This window comes from Nilaparvata lugens, chromosome 5 (assembly GCF_014356525.2).
Source record: "Nilaparvata lugens isolate BPH chromosome 5, ASM1435652v1, whole genome shotgun sequence".
Lineage (NCBI taxonomy): Eukaryota > Metazoa > Arthropoda > Insecta > Hemiptera > Delphacidae > Nilaparvata > Nilaparvata lugens.
Window position 1 is genome coordinate 17,849,132 of NC_052508.1, and position 15,891 is coordinate 17,865,022.

Consider the following 15,891-nt stretch of genomic DNA (forward strand, 5'->3'; position numbering starts at 1 on the left):
TATATTGTACTTATCATACTATTGTTTCAAATCCGTGAACATTCTCATAGTTTTTCCTGCCTTCCATTGACATAACGAATGGTTCATCCGTCATTTGTATCATCCATTTTCCCTCTCATTTGATAAATTAAAGAATCATTTTAATCATATTTTATTATATCCTTTGAGATATTGTTTATTGTTGTATATATGCTATATTGATTATGCATGCGATTCGTAAAATGTTTTGTTAGTTTTTCTGCGCTATTTATCTGTTTTTCCAGATTCAGTAAAATGATAGTTCGTAAGATTCTATTCAATTCTATTTTGTATTATAGCAGAAAAGAGATTAATTTGATTTGAATATGTATTTCTTTAACTTTCCTCAGATAGATATACAATGCTAGTAAATTCCATAACAGCCTTACGTCCCACAATAACTTTCTGCTGATTGATTTTCAAACTGATTCAACTCAGATAGAGAAGAAACCATTCGCGTTTCCCCAATGTCCTTCTATCGAATGTAAGACACACACGCAAGATTGACATAAAGAGACCGTACAGTCGTCCCAAATATAAAATTAATTAATTGAAACCTCATAACAATAAATCTTCATAGGAACTTCATAGTAATTAATTGTGATGGAAACTCCACAAATAATGGATCAATTCCAACTGATGTAGAGTTGTACAGATTGTGTATGATGTATTGAACAGACTTGTTCAATTTAGTAATTTATGATAATAATTATATTCTTATTCAGTAATAGGTAATTATTACTAAATGTTTTTCAACAGTTACTCGTATATTTGAATTTGAACAGTTCATTAGCAAATAGCTGTAAATATCTGGTAGATAGCAAATTTATCTGTGAGTGTAAAATTTATCATGTTAGTCAGTGGCTTACCTGCTTCATGATGGACAGAGCTGGACCAAAGAACAAGACAGATGTGATTTGTTGAACACCAGAAGATGAATTTATATTAATCGAATCTCACTTTCACTAGATATGAATTATTCTAAATATACTTGTTAAATACAGTCCGTTTTCCATTAGACAATAGATTATGAATCACGATAAAAACCTCTAATGTGATGATGTTGACATTAGCGAAGCTGAGATTCTAGATCACTCCTCATTAGAGGAACTTGGAAATATAATATGTTTTTTATTAAATGATTGAGATTTAAATCGCTAACACGTTATTAACTCCTCATACAAGATTAATATCATACGTAGAGACCGTTCCATTCACTCAATTCTAATCAAATACGTTTCAATAATAGCATCTCTTGTTCCTCATTTAGATTGAAACTGTATTCATCACATCATCATAAATAATAACGAAATAAATAGCGGAATTCCAATTCTATTTTGAAAAAGATTCACAACAATACATGACCGTTTCAAATGTATTAGATAGATTGTCCTAGAAGCTCCAGTTAAATTCCAATTATTATAATGTTCTCAGCAAAGATTCACAGTGCAGTTATAGAGGCTATATCTATATTATTCATTGGTTACGTGCTACTCATCATCAATATAGAATGAAGTGAGTGCGAATTATATTGTTACATGGTGGAGTATATTCATGGCTTACATTACATAATTATTTTCATTATTCATCATTCTTTGTGCAAACTCATCATCTGTAAGCCGAGCTCTGGAGGAAATCTTTTTCTTCTCCACTTGACGATAGAAAATTTATAGCATTACTCTGACTAATGTTAACACTAACACTAACACTAACACTAACACTAACTAACATTAAACTCTCACACTTCCAATGACTCAATTCTATTCAAGTATTTCTCATTCAAGGTGAGTGAAAAACACGTGAATTTGTATAATATGTTTGATTCATTTCATATCACATTACACCACAAAATTGATGAGTTTTCATGAATGAAACATCTCATATCATTGGGGATTGAAGGATGTGGCAAAGGAACAATGTATAGTACAGGAACTACTGTATAAATCATTATATTTATGCGTATTGAAAATGCAGAAATGGTTCTGAATGGTAAAAAGTGGGTATGAGTTTAATAAAAAATGAGAACTTCTCAACTTTTATTTCTTACTCTTCAATAGTCATCATCAAACACTAACAATAACAAAGCTACATCTATGCGATTGCCTGCAACGTTTTCTTCTATTATCACTACTGTAGTAGTTAGTACCTTCTTTTTGTTCTCATGATACATTTGGTATTTCCTGACTTCACATTGTAAGTATATTTTTGTAAGTTCATTGGAGTCCTAAGGAGAGCGTGAAAATAGCTAGAATAGCTAGAGTGTGAAATAAGAGTGAATTCACATTGTCATTGGAAAAAAATACGTTTTAATAATGACGATGAATGAGATTGAAAAAAAACTAACTGAATTTTTGTCTATAATGTTTTAATTTTTCAAATGAATATTCATTCAAATCATCTAGTTTTTCCATAGCTGATCAAAAATCATTTCATTGAAATATTTAAGTTTCATACTCTCAAATGATAATGGATGAATGTTGTAGTGAATTTATTTCAATATTGTTGAAGTCAATAATGGTGTACTGGTTTTACTCCGATCCAAAGAGTATTCAATTAGCAACCGATCTAGGCTATCAATATTTCAATCAAACTAATTGTGATCAATATTTTGATTGTGAGCTATTATAATGAGATCTCTATCTGTCCAAGAAATTAGTATTCTATTGGGTATAAAAACAATTCAGAGAATTTTCATATCGCTGTTTAGTGATCAATTTCATCAAAGATTCATGTCACTTTATTCGATCATACTTCAATCAGAATATCTCATTATCTGATATTAAGATGAATGGTGAACTATTCCTAAATGAAATGATACTGGGATTGGCTAGTAGGACAGTGGGACTAACATCTAGTGGTAGTATAGAATAATAGTAACCTAGCACGATATATAAATTTTTATAGTAACTTCGCAGATTGTAGAGAATAGCTTCATGTATGCCTATGTCCAGTAACTAGTTGCTATAGCCGAGTCACAAGCAGCCCGGCTGCTTTAATAATACAATTGCAGGAGCCCGCCATGAGATAAAACTTTTCCGACTGCTATTATTTATTTATCCAATATTAATATATTATTGATGAGTTGATAAGTTGGAATTCGAATAGTTTCAATATAGATGGCAAGTGAATGTAAATACTCAAGTATTATTCTTCGATAATTTAACGAGCGATAGCGAGTTCTCACTTTTGAATCAAAAATATAGTATTGAGAGTGCATAAGAAAAAACTTGTTGTGATTTATCATCTCAATCACTCATATTTTTTCATTGAATGTACAAGTACATTGAATATTGTCACATACACATGTTGTCACATTAAAAAGTGAAAATTGAAAGAACAAACATCACACAAATACAGTCAATGTCGAAATAGCATAAAATTACTCCTGGACAAATTTCTGAAAGGAGTACAAAGACATTCCCACCAGATAGTCCTTCAGATGAGCTTTGAAACATCTTATATTATTTCTATAGACTTCAAATTACTAGGCAGAATGCTAAAGTATCTATCACCCATATAAGTTGTCCTCTTTTTAAAGATTTCCAAGTTATGTCTTTGAACAATTCTTCCTGATCGAGTGTTATGACAATGTGATTTACTATTTATTAGTTCAAAATCAGTAGATTTTCTATAGTAAATTATAACATCATTAATATATTGCCCATGAATTTTTAATATTGCTGGGGGAAAATATGTTCAACAGAGTCATTCCTTTTGATTCTCATAATAGTTTTAGTGCTCTTTTTTGTTGAATTAGTATGTTATCGAGATTCCTCTTGGAAGTGCTGCCGTGGATACAAAGACCGTAAGCTATGTTGGAATGTATCAATGCGTGGTAAATGGCTACTAAAGCGTTAAGACCGCACACGTTGGACATTCGCCTAAGAGCATACAGGCCTGGGGATTTTTTTTAACCACATGACAGACGTGATTGTTCCATGACAGGTGTTCATCTATCACTAATCGAAGGAATTTTGTGGTATTCATTTGCCCTAAACTTTTACCTTGAAATTTTATATCTGGACATGGATCATTTCTGCTCTGGTTTGTTGAGAACGGGACCACTACCGATTTTTTGGGATTCAGGAGAAGATTTCGGCTATTCAGAAAATTATTGATGGCTGCTAGACCATTGGCTGATGTTTGCTCCACCTCCTGTACTGACTTACCCAAAAAATAATATTAGCGTCAACTCGACAGACTGACTGACTGTGACTGGACAGACTTAAATGACTAAAGAAGGAATCATTCAGTCAACTGGAGTATTCATTGCATGCAATGATTACTGAAATTGTTTCATTCATTCATAGTTTTTTGCAGTTGACTGTAGAATTTTGAGGAGTTAAGTAAGTCTAGAAGAGTCGTCTGCTAAATGTACAAATATTTTCTTAGTACTGTACTACACAAACAACATTTATGTAGTTCTAAAAATACAACAAAAATGATAGAAGGAGAGGTGCTCTGAAATTAAAATAAAATGATTTGCTTGTTATGAATATAGAAATGATAGAAGCTATATTTTTTATCAATGGAGGGAAATTCATGCAGACAAGTACAAAAAATCTGGTGTGGTGCACTCACACAACTTTCCTTGCCGTTATGAAAATCGATCAACTGACGCTAGTGTTCACGCGCATCTCAAAGTCTACTTTTCTAAGATCTGAGCCAGCTGGTGACAGGACAATAGTGCTGCAGACACATGAAGTCTGCTATCTCTTCATAGTGAATCATTTAATATAATCAACAGTTGCCAACAGTTTGCAATTGAATAATCTTCTTATTTTCTCGAATTTCGAGCTTATTTTCAATTTTAGGTGAAAATGCTACTGAACATTAATAGTAGAGATTTTTATGCTCATCTTTTCCACTTGAACTTTTTTGTTTAAATTGTATTTGAAGCCTGATAATTGAGAATCTAAAATCAAACTTTGCATAGATGGTGCAGTGCTCCTGAAATTTTTACAGATATGAGACTTGTGGCAGTTGATAGAGCTTATCAATGACTTTTCTAGGTATGAATTTGATCAAAATCGTTGGAGCCGTTTTCGAGAAAATCGCGAAAAACCCTGTTTTTGACAACATTTTCGCCATTTTAGCCGCCATCTTGAATTGCATTTGATCGAAAATGTTCGTGTCGGATCCTTATATTGTAAGGACCTTAAATTCCAAATTTCAAGTCATTCCGTTGAATGGGAGATGAGATATCGTGTACACAGACGCACATACACTCATACACACACACACACACACACACACACACACACACACACACACACACACACACACACACACACACACATACAGACCAATACCCAAAAACCACTTTTTTGGACTCAGGGGAACTTGAAACGTATAGAAATTTAGAAATTGAGGTACCTTAATTTTTTTCGGAAAGCAATACTTTCCTTACCTATGGTAATAGGGCAAGGAAAGTAAAAAATAGTGTCAGAAAAGGTGTAAAGGTTCCTCCTGAAACCCGATCAATAACTCAAAGATTCTCACCAAATAATGTAGTTAGGTACCAGAAATACAAAATAGAAATTATTAGCTGGAAGGAAAACTTCATTTCATAGTTGGAAAAACGTGAAAACTTGAAAACTCTGCAGATGTTGAAGTTGGACTTGAAGTTGGAATCCGATTATCCAGCTTCTGCGGCGGTTTGTGAGGTTTGAAAATCTATCAACTCTCAAGTATGTGACAAGATGTCAATTATTATCCTTCTGAGGGAAACTTGGTCTTTTAAAGAGACTTACAAGTTTGACGTGTTGACAAAACTTTCAGGGAGACCAAGCAACTAACTTTTTCGTTCATCACGAACTCTTTTGATGTTCATTAATGGATTTCCGATTACTTTCAAAGTATTTGAAAGCATAGTCATAATATTATATTCCAAGTAATTAATTGGAAAATCGATTGAAAGTTCATGCCAAGAAAATTATCACGTCAAGAAAATTATATACTATTTGAAAAAAAATTTCGCACTTTACTGATTTAAATCTATTGAATTCGTCAAGGAATCTAGTGAGTCCAATAAACATTTTGTAATAACGTTGCATATCATACTCCCCAAATTCGCCAGAGAATGTAATTTTTCTCGTAGAATGACGTAAACTTCCTTTTTATTTATTCATTCTTCATTTTCACAAAAAGTACATATTTGGAATGATCAAATAAGAAAAAATAAAAGCGATACAGATATTTCTCTACCGAATTCAAAAAAAAGTTTGAATAAGGTTATGGTAATAATTTATAGATGGAATTGAATAGAGAATGCATTTATTCAAATGCTAATTATTATTAAACGAAAATCCTAAATAAATGCTGTAAATCACACCGAAGACTTCTGCTACTGCAGACATCGACAACAGGGTTAACAGCTAGATGGAAATTCGATGAAAACTACTATCCGAAAATTAGTTGCCAGCCCGGGAATCGAACCCGGTACCTCCCAATTGCTAGTCAAGAATGCTTACCCTTAAACCAAACTGACAATCTCTGGATAGCAGCGCTCATTTTATACGAAGCCATAGCGGCCAACCAGTTACAGATGGAAGTAAATAGAGAATGCATTTATTCAAATGCTAATTAATATATAGTTATTATTCAACGGAAATCCTAAATAGATTCTGTAAATCACCCCGAAGACTTCTGCTACTGCAGACATTGACAACAGGGTTAACAGCTAGATGGAAATTCGATGAGAACTACTATCCAAAAATTAGTTGCCAGCCCGAGAAACTTATTTACAGCATTTATTTAGGATTTTCGTTAAATAATAATCATATAATAATTTATAGTTTATATGAATTAAGTAACTTATTTTAAAGCTTGATTTTAAAACTCCTGTGAGGCCAATATGCGTTTTTACGACTTCTTTTGACAACTGTAAAAATAATTTCAATCATTTCTGAGTAACTTTATCACTTCCACTACTCATCTACTTATCTTTGGAACAAAAACGTTTCCAGCATGTCGAAAATTTCATGTTTTTTGCTTGAAATGTCTAGCCATTGACAAACATTTATTGGGAGATATTCTCCCTATTATTATAATATAAAACTCTCACTCATTACGACATCTCGTAATCCTGAGGGAAGTGATATTCAAGAGAAAAACATATTCCAGCGAAGTTCTCAATTTCATGGAAAAATTAAATTTCCTTCCAATCCTACAACCCTGGAACTTGTTCAGCACTACTAGGATATCTGGGATGATATTCTACATTCAATATTCCGTGGTTAAATTAGAAATTTGAGAATGTTGCAATCTTACACCATTTGGCAACACTGTAAATTGTCCGTATGGAGGATCAAGTCTCAACTTATTTTATAATAGAATGTAACCCGTGCTCCGCAAAGTTCTAATTGGAAACTTGACAAACTGAACAATTTAAAATAGGCCTAAAACCTCCTCGGTAAATTAAGAATTCATATGCAAAATTCTAAGTTAGTCAGTCCAGTACTTCAGACGTGATGATGCGTCATTCGTTGAATTCGTTCCATCCCGTAAGCCAATTCCTTCCTACTTTAATATATCATAGATAAGGCGAAAAAGGACACGTTCTCAATATCATCATGTATGAATTATGTATGCCATAGATAGAATCAATAATCACGAGAGGAGAAAATTATAAATATGAAAGTGAGTTTTAAGGAAAATTGTAAATTGATTCCAACCGAAGATTTCAAAAGAAAAGCTGATAGAATATCGATGTATGCACTATGAAATTTCATGTCCCATGAATGGAATTTGAACAATAATTCTGAAAAATCTAGAAGGAAAATTGAAATTTGGGTTTCGAGGTGCACGAGTTTGATATTTTTAGAATCTATGTGCAAAATTTGGAGATCTAAAACATTCCCGTTTTTCCGGTATGCAATCCACAAGTTGACATGTTTTGATGCGAACAAACACAACCCCACTCTCTCCTATTATATAGATAAACTATAGGTGTTCACTTTTACAGAATTTTCAGTCCATTCACTTTCAAAGGATCTTTAGCTCAAAAGTATCTATTCACAAACCATATTCAGATTTTCCAAGATTGGAATAATAATATCACTCAACCAAGACTTAACTAGAGAATCTTGTTGAAGAGAATTTTGAAAAAAATATTTAAGAAAGGACTATCATAATATGCTCATTGATTTGATATGATTTGATTTTGAAGAGAAAATGTAACAGTCAAGTATGCTATCATATAGTCTTTTATGAACACTTTATTACAGGAGTACACACCCTCCTAAGTTCATTTTGAACACCGCTAAATTTTTTGCTCCCCCCCATAATTCCATAGATATTATTTTGAACCGGATTTTGTGATTCCGTGGACGCAGTCTATCCAATCCCCCCCCTCCTGAGGGCACCCCTTCATTCATTTACTGTTTATTTAGTCTATGTTACAAGTAAAAATTACTGAATGAGTTATAATGTGCCTTGAACTCAATCTGAAATGATATTGGTGCATTTTTGACCATTGAATGGACCAAACATAAGATGTGAGCATTCACTGATCCGATCCTGTTCATACTGATTCCAGTTCCATTCTCAATGGTGGTTTTAAGATTTAATACTCAATGAAGTGAAGTGGATGATGTATATAGCCTTGGGAGAGTCTGTTATGAGATATGGATTGCAAGGTTGGGAATTTGCTAGCAATGTTTATCTTAGGAGAATATCTTCGGTATACAGAGGAAGATTTTACGTTTGGTCAGCAATTCTCAGGGAGATATTTCATATGAAAACCTTTTGAATAGATGCAAGGTTTTGAATATAGAATAATATTCCTGTCAACTTTGATTTTAGAAAATTAATTCAGGAAAAAATAATTAGTTCTGAAAGTCAATCGATATGATTTATGAGAAGAGAGGTATGTTGTACCATTTACTTGGAATAATTTAGCCAGAAACACCTTAATCTACATTGTAACAAATCCGTTCAATGATTTACCCGATAATAGTGATGAGTTTGTTAACATGCGCCTGTTGAAAAGAAATTTGAAAAATTGGTTGAATAATTACACTTTTGATGTAGCATAATGTAATTGATCACTAATGTATTGTATTGATGTAATTCATTCCGTTCTATAGTTTGTATGTAAGTTCAGGTTGACTATACATTATAACACTTTTGAGATTTTTGAGTGCTGAGCCAACAAATAATTGGTCAATATTATAATAATTTCAACTGTTAAGTAAATTTTTGTAAGAATAAAATTCACCTATATACATGTATATTCATACTAGCCGTCAGGCTCGCTTCGCTCGCCATATCCGTCTTGGACCCCCGACTGGATCGTCCAAAATGAGATCAGCAGGCTCGCTTCGCTCGCCTGCATTTTTCATTTGAGCATTTTTATCATATGTTAGGACAATTCAGTCAGGGGTCCAGACTAAACGTCTGGCTAAACGGATATGGCGAGCGAAGCGAGCCTGACGGCTAGTAAATTATTAATTTAGTTGCCAGTTAACAACTGTTTCGAAGAGGTACTCTATCTAGATTATAGTTCTATAGTAACATATGATATGGAAATTTCAATTATAATTAAGAGATTGGGAGAAGAAGAATATACATGCTAAAAGACTAACTTTAAACCCTTAAAAACCACCCTTAGAGTTAAAATATCGCCAAAAGATTTCTTAGTGCGCCTCTAAAGGGCCAACTGAACATACCTACCAAATTTGAACGATTTTGGTCTGGTAGATTTTTAGTTATGCGAGTGAGTGAGTGAGTGAGTGAGTGAGTGAGTCAGTCAGTCAGTTAGTGAGTGCCATTTCGCTTTTATATAATTATATAGAATATAGATTTGATAAAAACACTTCACTCACATCACTAAGTGTATCACACTTCACTTACTTTTTAACAAATCAATAAAAACAATATAAAAATCTTGTAGTACCCTTTTTAAAAAAAAAAAAACTTCGAAATAGTTCGACAACTAGTTCGATACTAACTAACTTAGGTCATTCTCAAGTTGAAGTTTTTTAAAAAAATAAAGGGTACTACAAGATTTTTATATGATTTTTATTAATTTATATTTGAATTTACATGTTTCGTATATGGTATCAAGCAGCCTCTTTGGGGCTCGCTTAAAGGTAGCTTATTTATTCAACAAACTTGTTTTTATTCTATTCTTTCTCATTCACTACAGCGTATAGCGCAAGAATAACATGGCTTTTTAGTCATTATCCGCCATTTTTCTCAAGAATATTCCGGAGCTCCTGAAATTTTCCCAGAAATGAGACTCATTTCAGTTGATAGGGCTTATAAATAGCTATCCATGGTATAAATTTGAAGGAAATCGTTAGAGCCGTTTTCGAGAAAACCGTGAAAAACATGGTTTTTTACCAATTATCCGCCATTTTTTCCGCCATTTTGAATTCAATTCTATTGAATTTCTTATTATCGGATCCTCATGGAATAAGGACCTTAATTACACACACACACACACACACACACACACACACACAACACACACACACACACACACACACACACCACACACACACACACACACCACACACCACACACACACACCACACACACACACACCACACACACCACACACCACACACACCACACACACACACACACACACACACACCACCACACACACACACACACCACACCACACACACCACACACACACACACACACACCACACACACACACACACACACAACACACACACACCACACACACACACACACACACACAACACACACACACCACACACACACACCACACACACCACACACACACACACACACACACCACACACACACCACACACACCACACACCACACACACACACACACACACACACACCACACACACACACACACACACACCACACACACACACACACACACACACACACACACATACAGACCAATACCCAAGAACCACATTTCGGACTCAGGGGACCTTGAAACGTATAGAAATTTAGAAATTAGGGTACCTAGATTTTTTTGGAAAGCAATACTTTCCTTACCTATGGTAATAGGGCAAGGAAAGTAAAAAATGAAAATGAACAAATACAGAGTAGTGCGTATCAAAATCCAACATTTTTTGGAGTGATCCGTGGTCTAGTGGATAGAGTGCTTGCGTAGCAGCATAGAGATCCCGGATTCAAACCTTCTCATTACCAGAAGTTTTTTAGCCAGATCACTCCCGTGTTATCGGATGGGTACGTTAAATTGTCGGTCCCGGCTGAAGTATGACAGTCGTGAGGCCAATTGACGGCTTAAATTATATATTCAGGCGGTGGGACCTTCCGAAAGAGACTCCCCACCAACAAAATCCATACGAATTTACTTTTTCCAACATTTTTTGACTGAGTATGTTATGGTTAAAATTGAGCAGAAAATAGCTTTCATATACTATATTTCTGTTTAAATTTCACTTTAATCGTACGAACATGATCACTACAAAGGATTGAGTGGAATAGAATGAGATGGAGGCCAATATCTTTTCTATGAAAAAAAATGTGGGAAGACGTTCTCTCTAATTACATTCAATAAACATTGAGATTAATGATATTTTTTATATCAATACTTTCCCAATGTACATTATTTTTTCATGATTGACTATTACCACATTTCAAAATTTTCTCAGTACAAATGTTCGTTAGTTTATGAATTTTTTAATCTCCTCCTTTTGTAGTTTATGAAATGCCTCTTTGACACAGTTCAATCAATCCATGCATACATTTTTGTTATGTTCAGATCTCTAATAGAAAAAATCTCTCTTTAGAAATCTTAGGCCCGGTTGCACAAAGGCCAGTTAAATTTTAATCGTGATTAATTCCACGAGAACCAATCAGGGAAGGCCTTTTTGATAAGACGATTGATTCTTTGATTGGTTCTCGTGGGATTAATCACGATTACAATTTGATCGGCTTTTGTGCACTCGGCACTTAGCATCATATTAGATTTGAAATTTGGGTCATTCAAATAGAATCACAATGGCCATGACATATTGTGGAACAACCAGGTCTCTGCTGTTGTTTCTATGGGCCAACTATAACCCATGAGCTTATATAGGTTACGTTACAGTTATGGTTGGCCACTTGAAAAATTATTGAGGTTTATGGTTTAATGTACTGTTGTTCGACAGCAGTAAAAAAATAGATTAAACGGACATTCATTTATTACATAAAACGAAGCGAGTCTTAGAGCAAACTATTCAACAAATGTACAGTAGACGATATTTCTAAGTAGCTAATGAATACAATGTATGACTATCCTAAAAAAACCATAACATAATATAATTCAAATCACGATTCTCATACGTTTCATCAGTCTTAATTTCCAAATTTCATGAGCCATGGAGCTGCTCCTGAAAGCCCTGTAACAAAAAAATATGCAGTTTTATAAATTCATGTCTTAATGAACTCATCATGCATAGCAAATAGTAACATAATAGAAGAAATGGCCGGAAATCATCATAACAATACTCATCTATTTATTCCACTATCCATGACATAGGGTTGTGTCGCAGAGAGAGCCTGGGGCCCTAACTCCGCCCTTAATAAAGGCAATCAATCAATCAATCATGACGATCTGCTAGGAAAAGATCAATAGCTCAAAACAATAAATCCTCCAAATTATAATTTGCTATTTTGACATTTATTCCTTCCATTTTAAATCTATTCCTTCAATCTAGAGTTCATAAATGTTAGTGAATGGAATCAGTAGGTCTACACAATATACTAGAAGTAGCTCTGAACTGAATGAACAACATAATGAAACTATGAATAAAGATTGCTGTTCCGATTGGCCTGACATGTTCTAGAATAAGTTTCACTCAATTCGAACATTTCAACAAACTTGAATCTAAAATAATGCCCACAATCTGAATTCAGTTAGATGATATGACACCACTTCAAATTTTCATGATTATGCACAATAGAATTTCAATTCAATTTCAATTTGATCTTGCCATTCACAGAATCTTTGATACAAACAAGTTAGTATTACACACATCAAAAACTTTTAAATTCCTTTATTTATTTATTCAATGGAGACATTGAGTAGCAAGAAATCAGGTGAGAGCGAGACCCATATATTTTCTAACAATTGCGGTGTCAAATCAAGCAGTTGACTCACCATATACTGAACATGCTCAGAAGCTGGAGAAACTGACTGATGGAGGTCCATAGACGGATGCAGGTGCTGGTGGTGGCGGTGGAGGTGGAGGTGGTGGTGCATATACTGGATATGGTGCTGGAGGCGGTGGTGGAGGTGGAGGAGGTGGTGGAGGCGGTGGTGGAGGTGGTGGTGGAGCATATGCTGGATATGGTGCTGGAGGCGGTGGAGGTGGTGGTGGAGGTGGTGGAGGAGGTGGAGGTGGTGGAGGCGGCGGAGGAGGTGGTGGTGGGGCGTATGCTGGGTATGGTGCTGGAGGCGGTGGAGGCGGTGGAGGAGGAGGTGGTGGAGGTGGAGGTGGTGGCGGTGGAGGCGGTGGTGGAGGCGGTGGAGCATAGGCAGCAGGTGGCGCTGTTGGAGGTGGTCCATAGAATGGAGAAGGTGCATTGATGGGTTGTGCGTAGACACTGCTCACTATAGGTGCAGCATATTGGCAGTTGACGCACACAGCTGTTGCTAGGGCTACCAAAAGTGCTATCCGTAGCTGAAATCAAATTCATAATGAATATATAATGATTAGCAGCCTTGATAATAAAATTGGACGATAGTATAAAATAGAATAGAATCATAATGATTGTCCTTGATAATGAACTTGGTCAATAACATGAAATAATGTTAGAACAAGGGTTCTTTGATTTTCAATTTCCTTGAAAATACATTAGACGTATTATTTTCTCTTTTTTTCTTGACTTGCATATCGAATTCCGTAATCATACTGAAATTCATTATGGAAACTTGCTTTTTTCTTATTGCGGATGATGCCCTCATGAGCTTTTTGCTTGTGTGTGAGTAATGAGAAGTGCGAGGGTGAATTATGAGATGATCAAACGTCCATGCCTATTCGATGGGATTCGAACCTGTGACCAGGTAGCACTAGCAGACTGAAGGGTGCAACTCCTTAGTCAACTCGGCTAACTGGCCGGCAAGCTATTCATATCATTGCCATCATGAATCATTAGTTATTAGTTGGTAATCCTAGAAAAACGTTGTCAGTTTCTTGACAAACTAGAAAAATCAGACTACATTGACTATTTAAGTTGGATTTAATACAGTCTGTAATTGAATTTGGGTTGTAATATTTTTAATGAATAATAATTGATGGAGATCGATATTTTGCTCACTGATCGTTTTTTCAAGAGATTAAAATAATTGAATGGTATAATCCCACATTATTTGAGTAGCCAATACTATTCTTATCAATAGTTGGAAATATTGTCAGATAAAACTTCCCAATCATTGTTATCTAATTGTATGATAATAACTATTCTTATAAGATACTCAAAAATAATTAAAAAATTAGTGGAAGAGATATATTTGGAGGTTTAGAAGAAGATTTGTTATGATCAGATCGTTGAACGGCTTCAAATATTCATTTTTAAAAATGGACGATAATAATTGGAATTTGATATTCTTTCATTATAATAATCATTATATGTATGTATGTTATCATCATTGTATATTCTTTCATTATATGTAATCGATCCTTGATTGGATTCCCATCACTGGAACAATTGAAAATTTTACTGATTTAACTTCCATTCAAGAATTACGAATTCATTTGGAAATAATTTTGATAATAATTATTATTTCAACCAGTAATTTTCACTCTGCTATTCAAACAATTACATTCCCTTCTGAAGAAGAATGTGAAGCATGGTTTTATGTAATTTCCACACTCAAAAACTTTGTTTTCATCCCAGTCCCCAATGATAATGATTATTATAGTTCTTTTTTTGTTAATTGGCAATCATTGGATCCTAGGAACGCAACAATGTTATTGGCGAGAATTGGGAGAACCTCATAAAATTCTTGAAGTGAGAAACGAATGTGGACAAATTGATCGAATAATCACATGGATTATAAATAATATTCCGCACTGTAATCACTCACTGAAGTTGCAAGGTGTCTAGTTATCCACAAGATCACAAACTACAGAAATAAATTATCCAAAAAATATTTTCCATAATATGACACTTATTGATTTTCTTCGATCAAAGAAAAGTGAATTGAATAAAAAAATCATTAATGTTGATGCATAAGATATTCCATAGATTATATCAAGTTTGCATCAAGCCACCTAAATAGGTCGTCTCAAGATCTCGGAAACTCTAAACTAGGCTATGGTAATTATCAACAAAAATTAACATCGTCGCTAAAGGAATAAGGTATTGAGACTCACCTGTTCCATGATTGTGGATAGGAGAGACACTGATTGAGGTTGAAACTGACTCTAATTTATATAATTCAGCAAACTAAAATAATTAAGAGAAGGGATACCAGCTTTCACCATCGAAAATAAGCAATTTGTGAGTTGGCTAGGCTGCAGGCTCATAACAAACACCAAATTTATTAATCTAAATCCAGTTCCTCAATGAACTTCCATGATTATCTTCATCCGATAAGAGGTGATCAATTAATCAGAAGGCGTCACTTTGCACTCTCATCATAATGAGCAAACAACAGCCGTTTGTTTTTGAATTATTAATACTAATACCCAGGTCACTATTCTCTGACCTTGACAATAGGACACTAGGACACACAATTTTAGTTTGAATGGAGGAATTACAGAAGATTAGAGAATTAATTCCAGATAAAATTTGATCACGATCCAGTAATATATAGTTCGAATTTGATCATTTAATAGCAAATAATATTCCTCCATTAGTTCATGATTAATCTAATTCAATACGACACCAGACGACAAAATAACGCCCCAGGCGATACG

General features: G+C 34.3%; 1 protein-coding gene across 1 annotated transcript in view; it reads right to left on the minus strand.

Moving 5' to 3' along the window:
* LOC120351571 (basic proline-rich protein-like) overlaps nt 1–15,532 on the minus strand; it is an 18,371-nt gene extending 2,839 nt beyond the window's left edge. Inside the window, exons 1-3 of the mRNA XM_039429397.1 lie at nt 15,346–15,532; nt 13,149–13,650; nt 888–973 (exon numbers count right to left, since the gene is read on the minus strand). Of these exons, the coding sequence (XP_039285331.1) occupies nt 888–973; nt 13,149–13,650; nt 15,346–15,354 (597 nt within the window). The 5' untranslated portion in view covers nt 15,355–15,532. The remainder of the gene's footprint in view (nt 1–887; nt 974–13,148; nt 13,651–15,345) is intronic.
* Between the last annotated feature and the right edge of the window lie 359 nt (nt 15,533–15,891).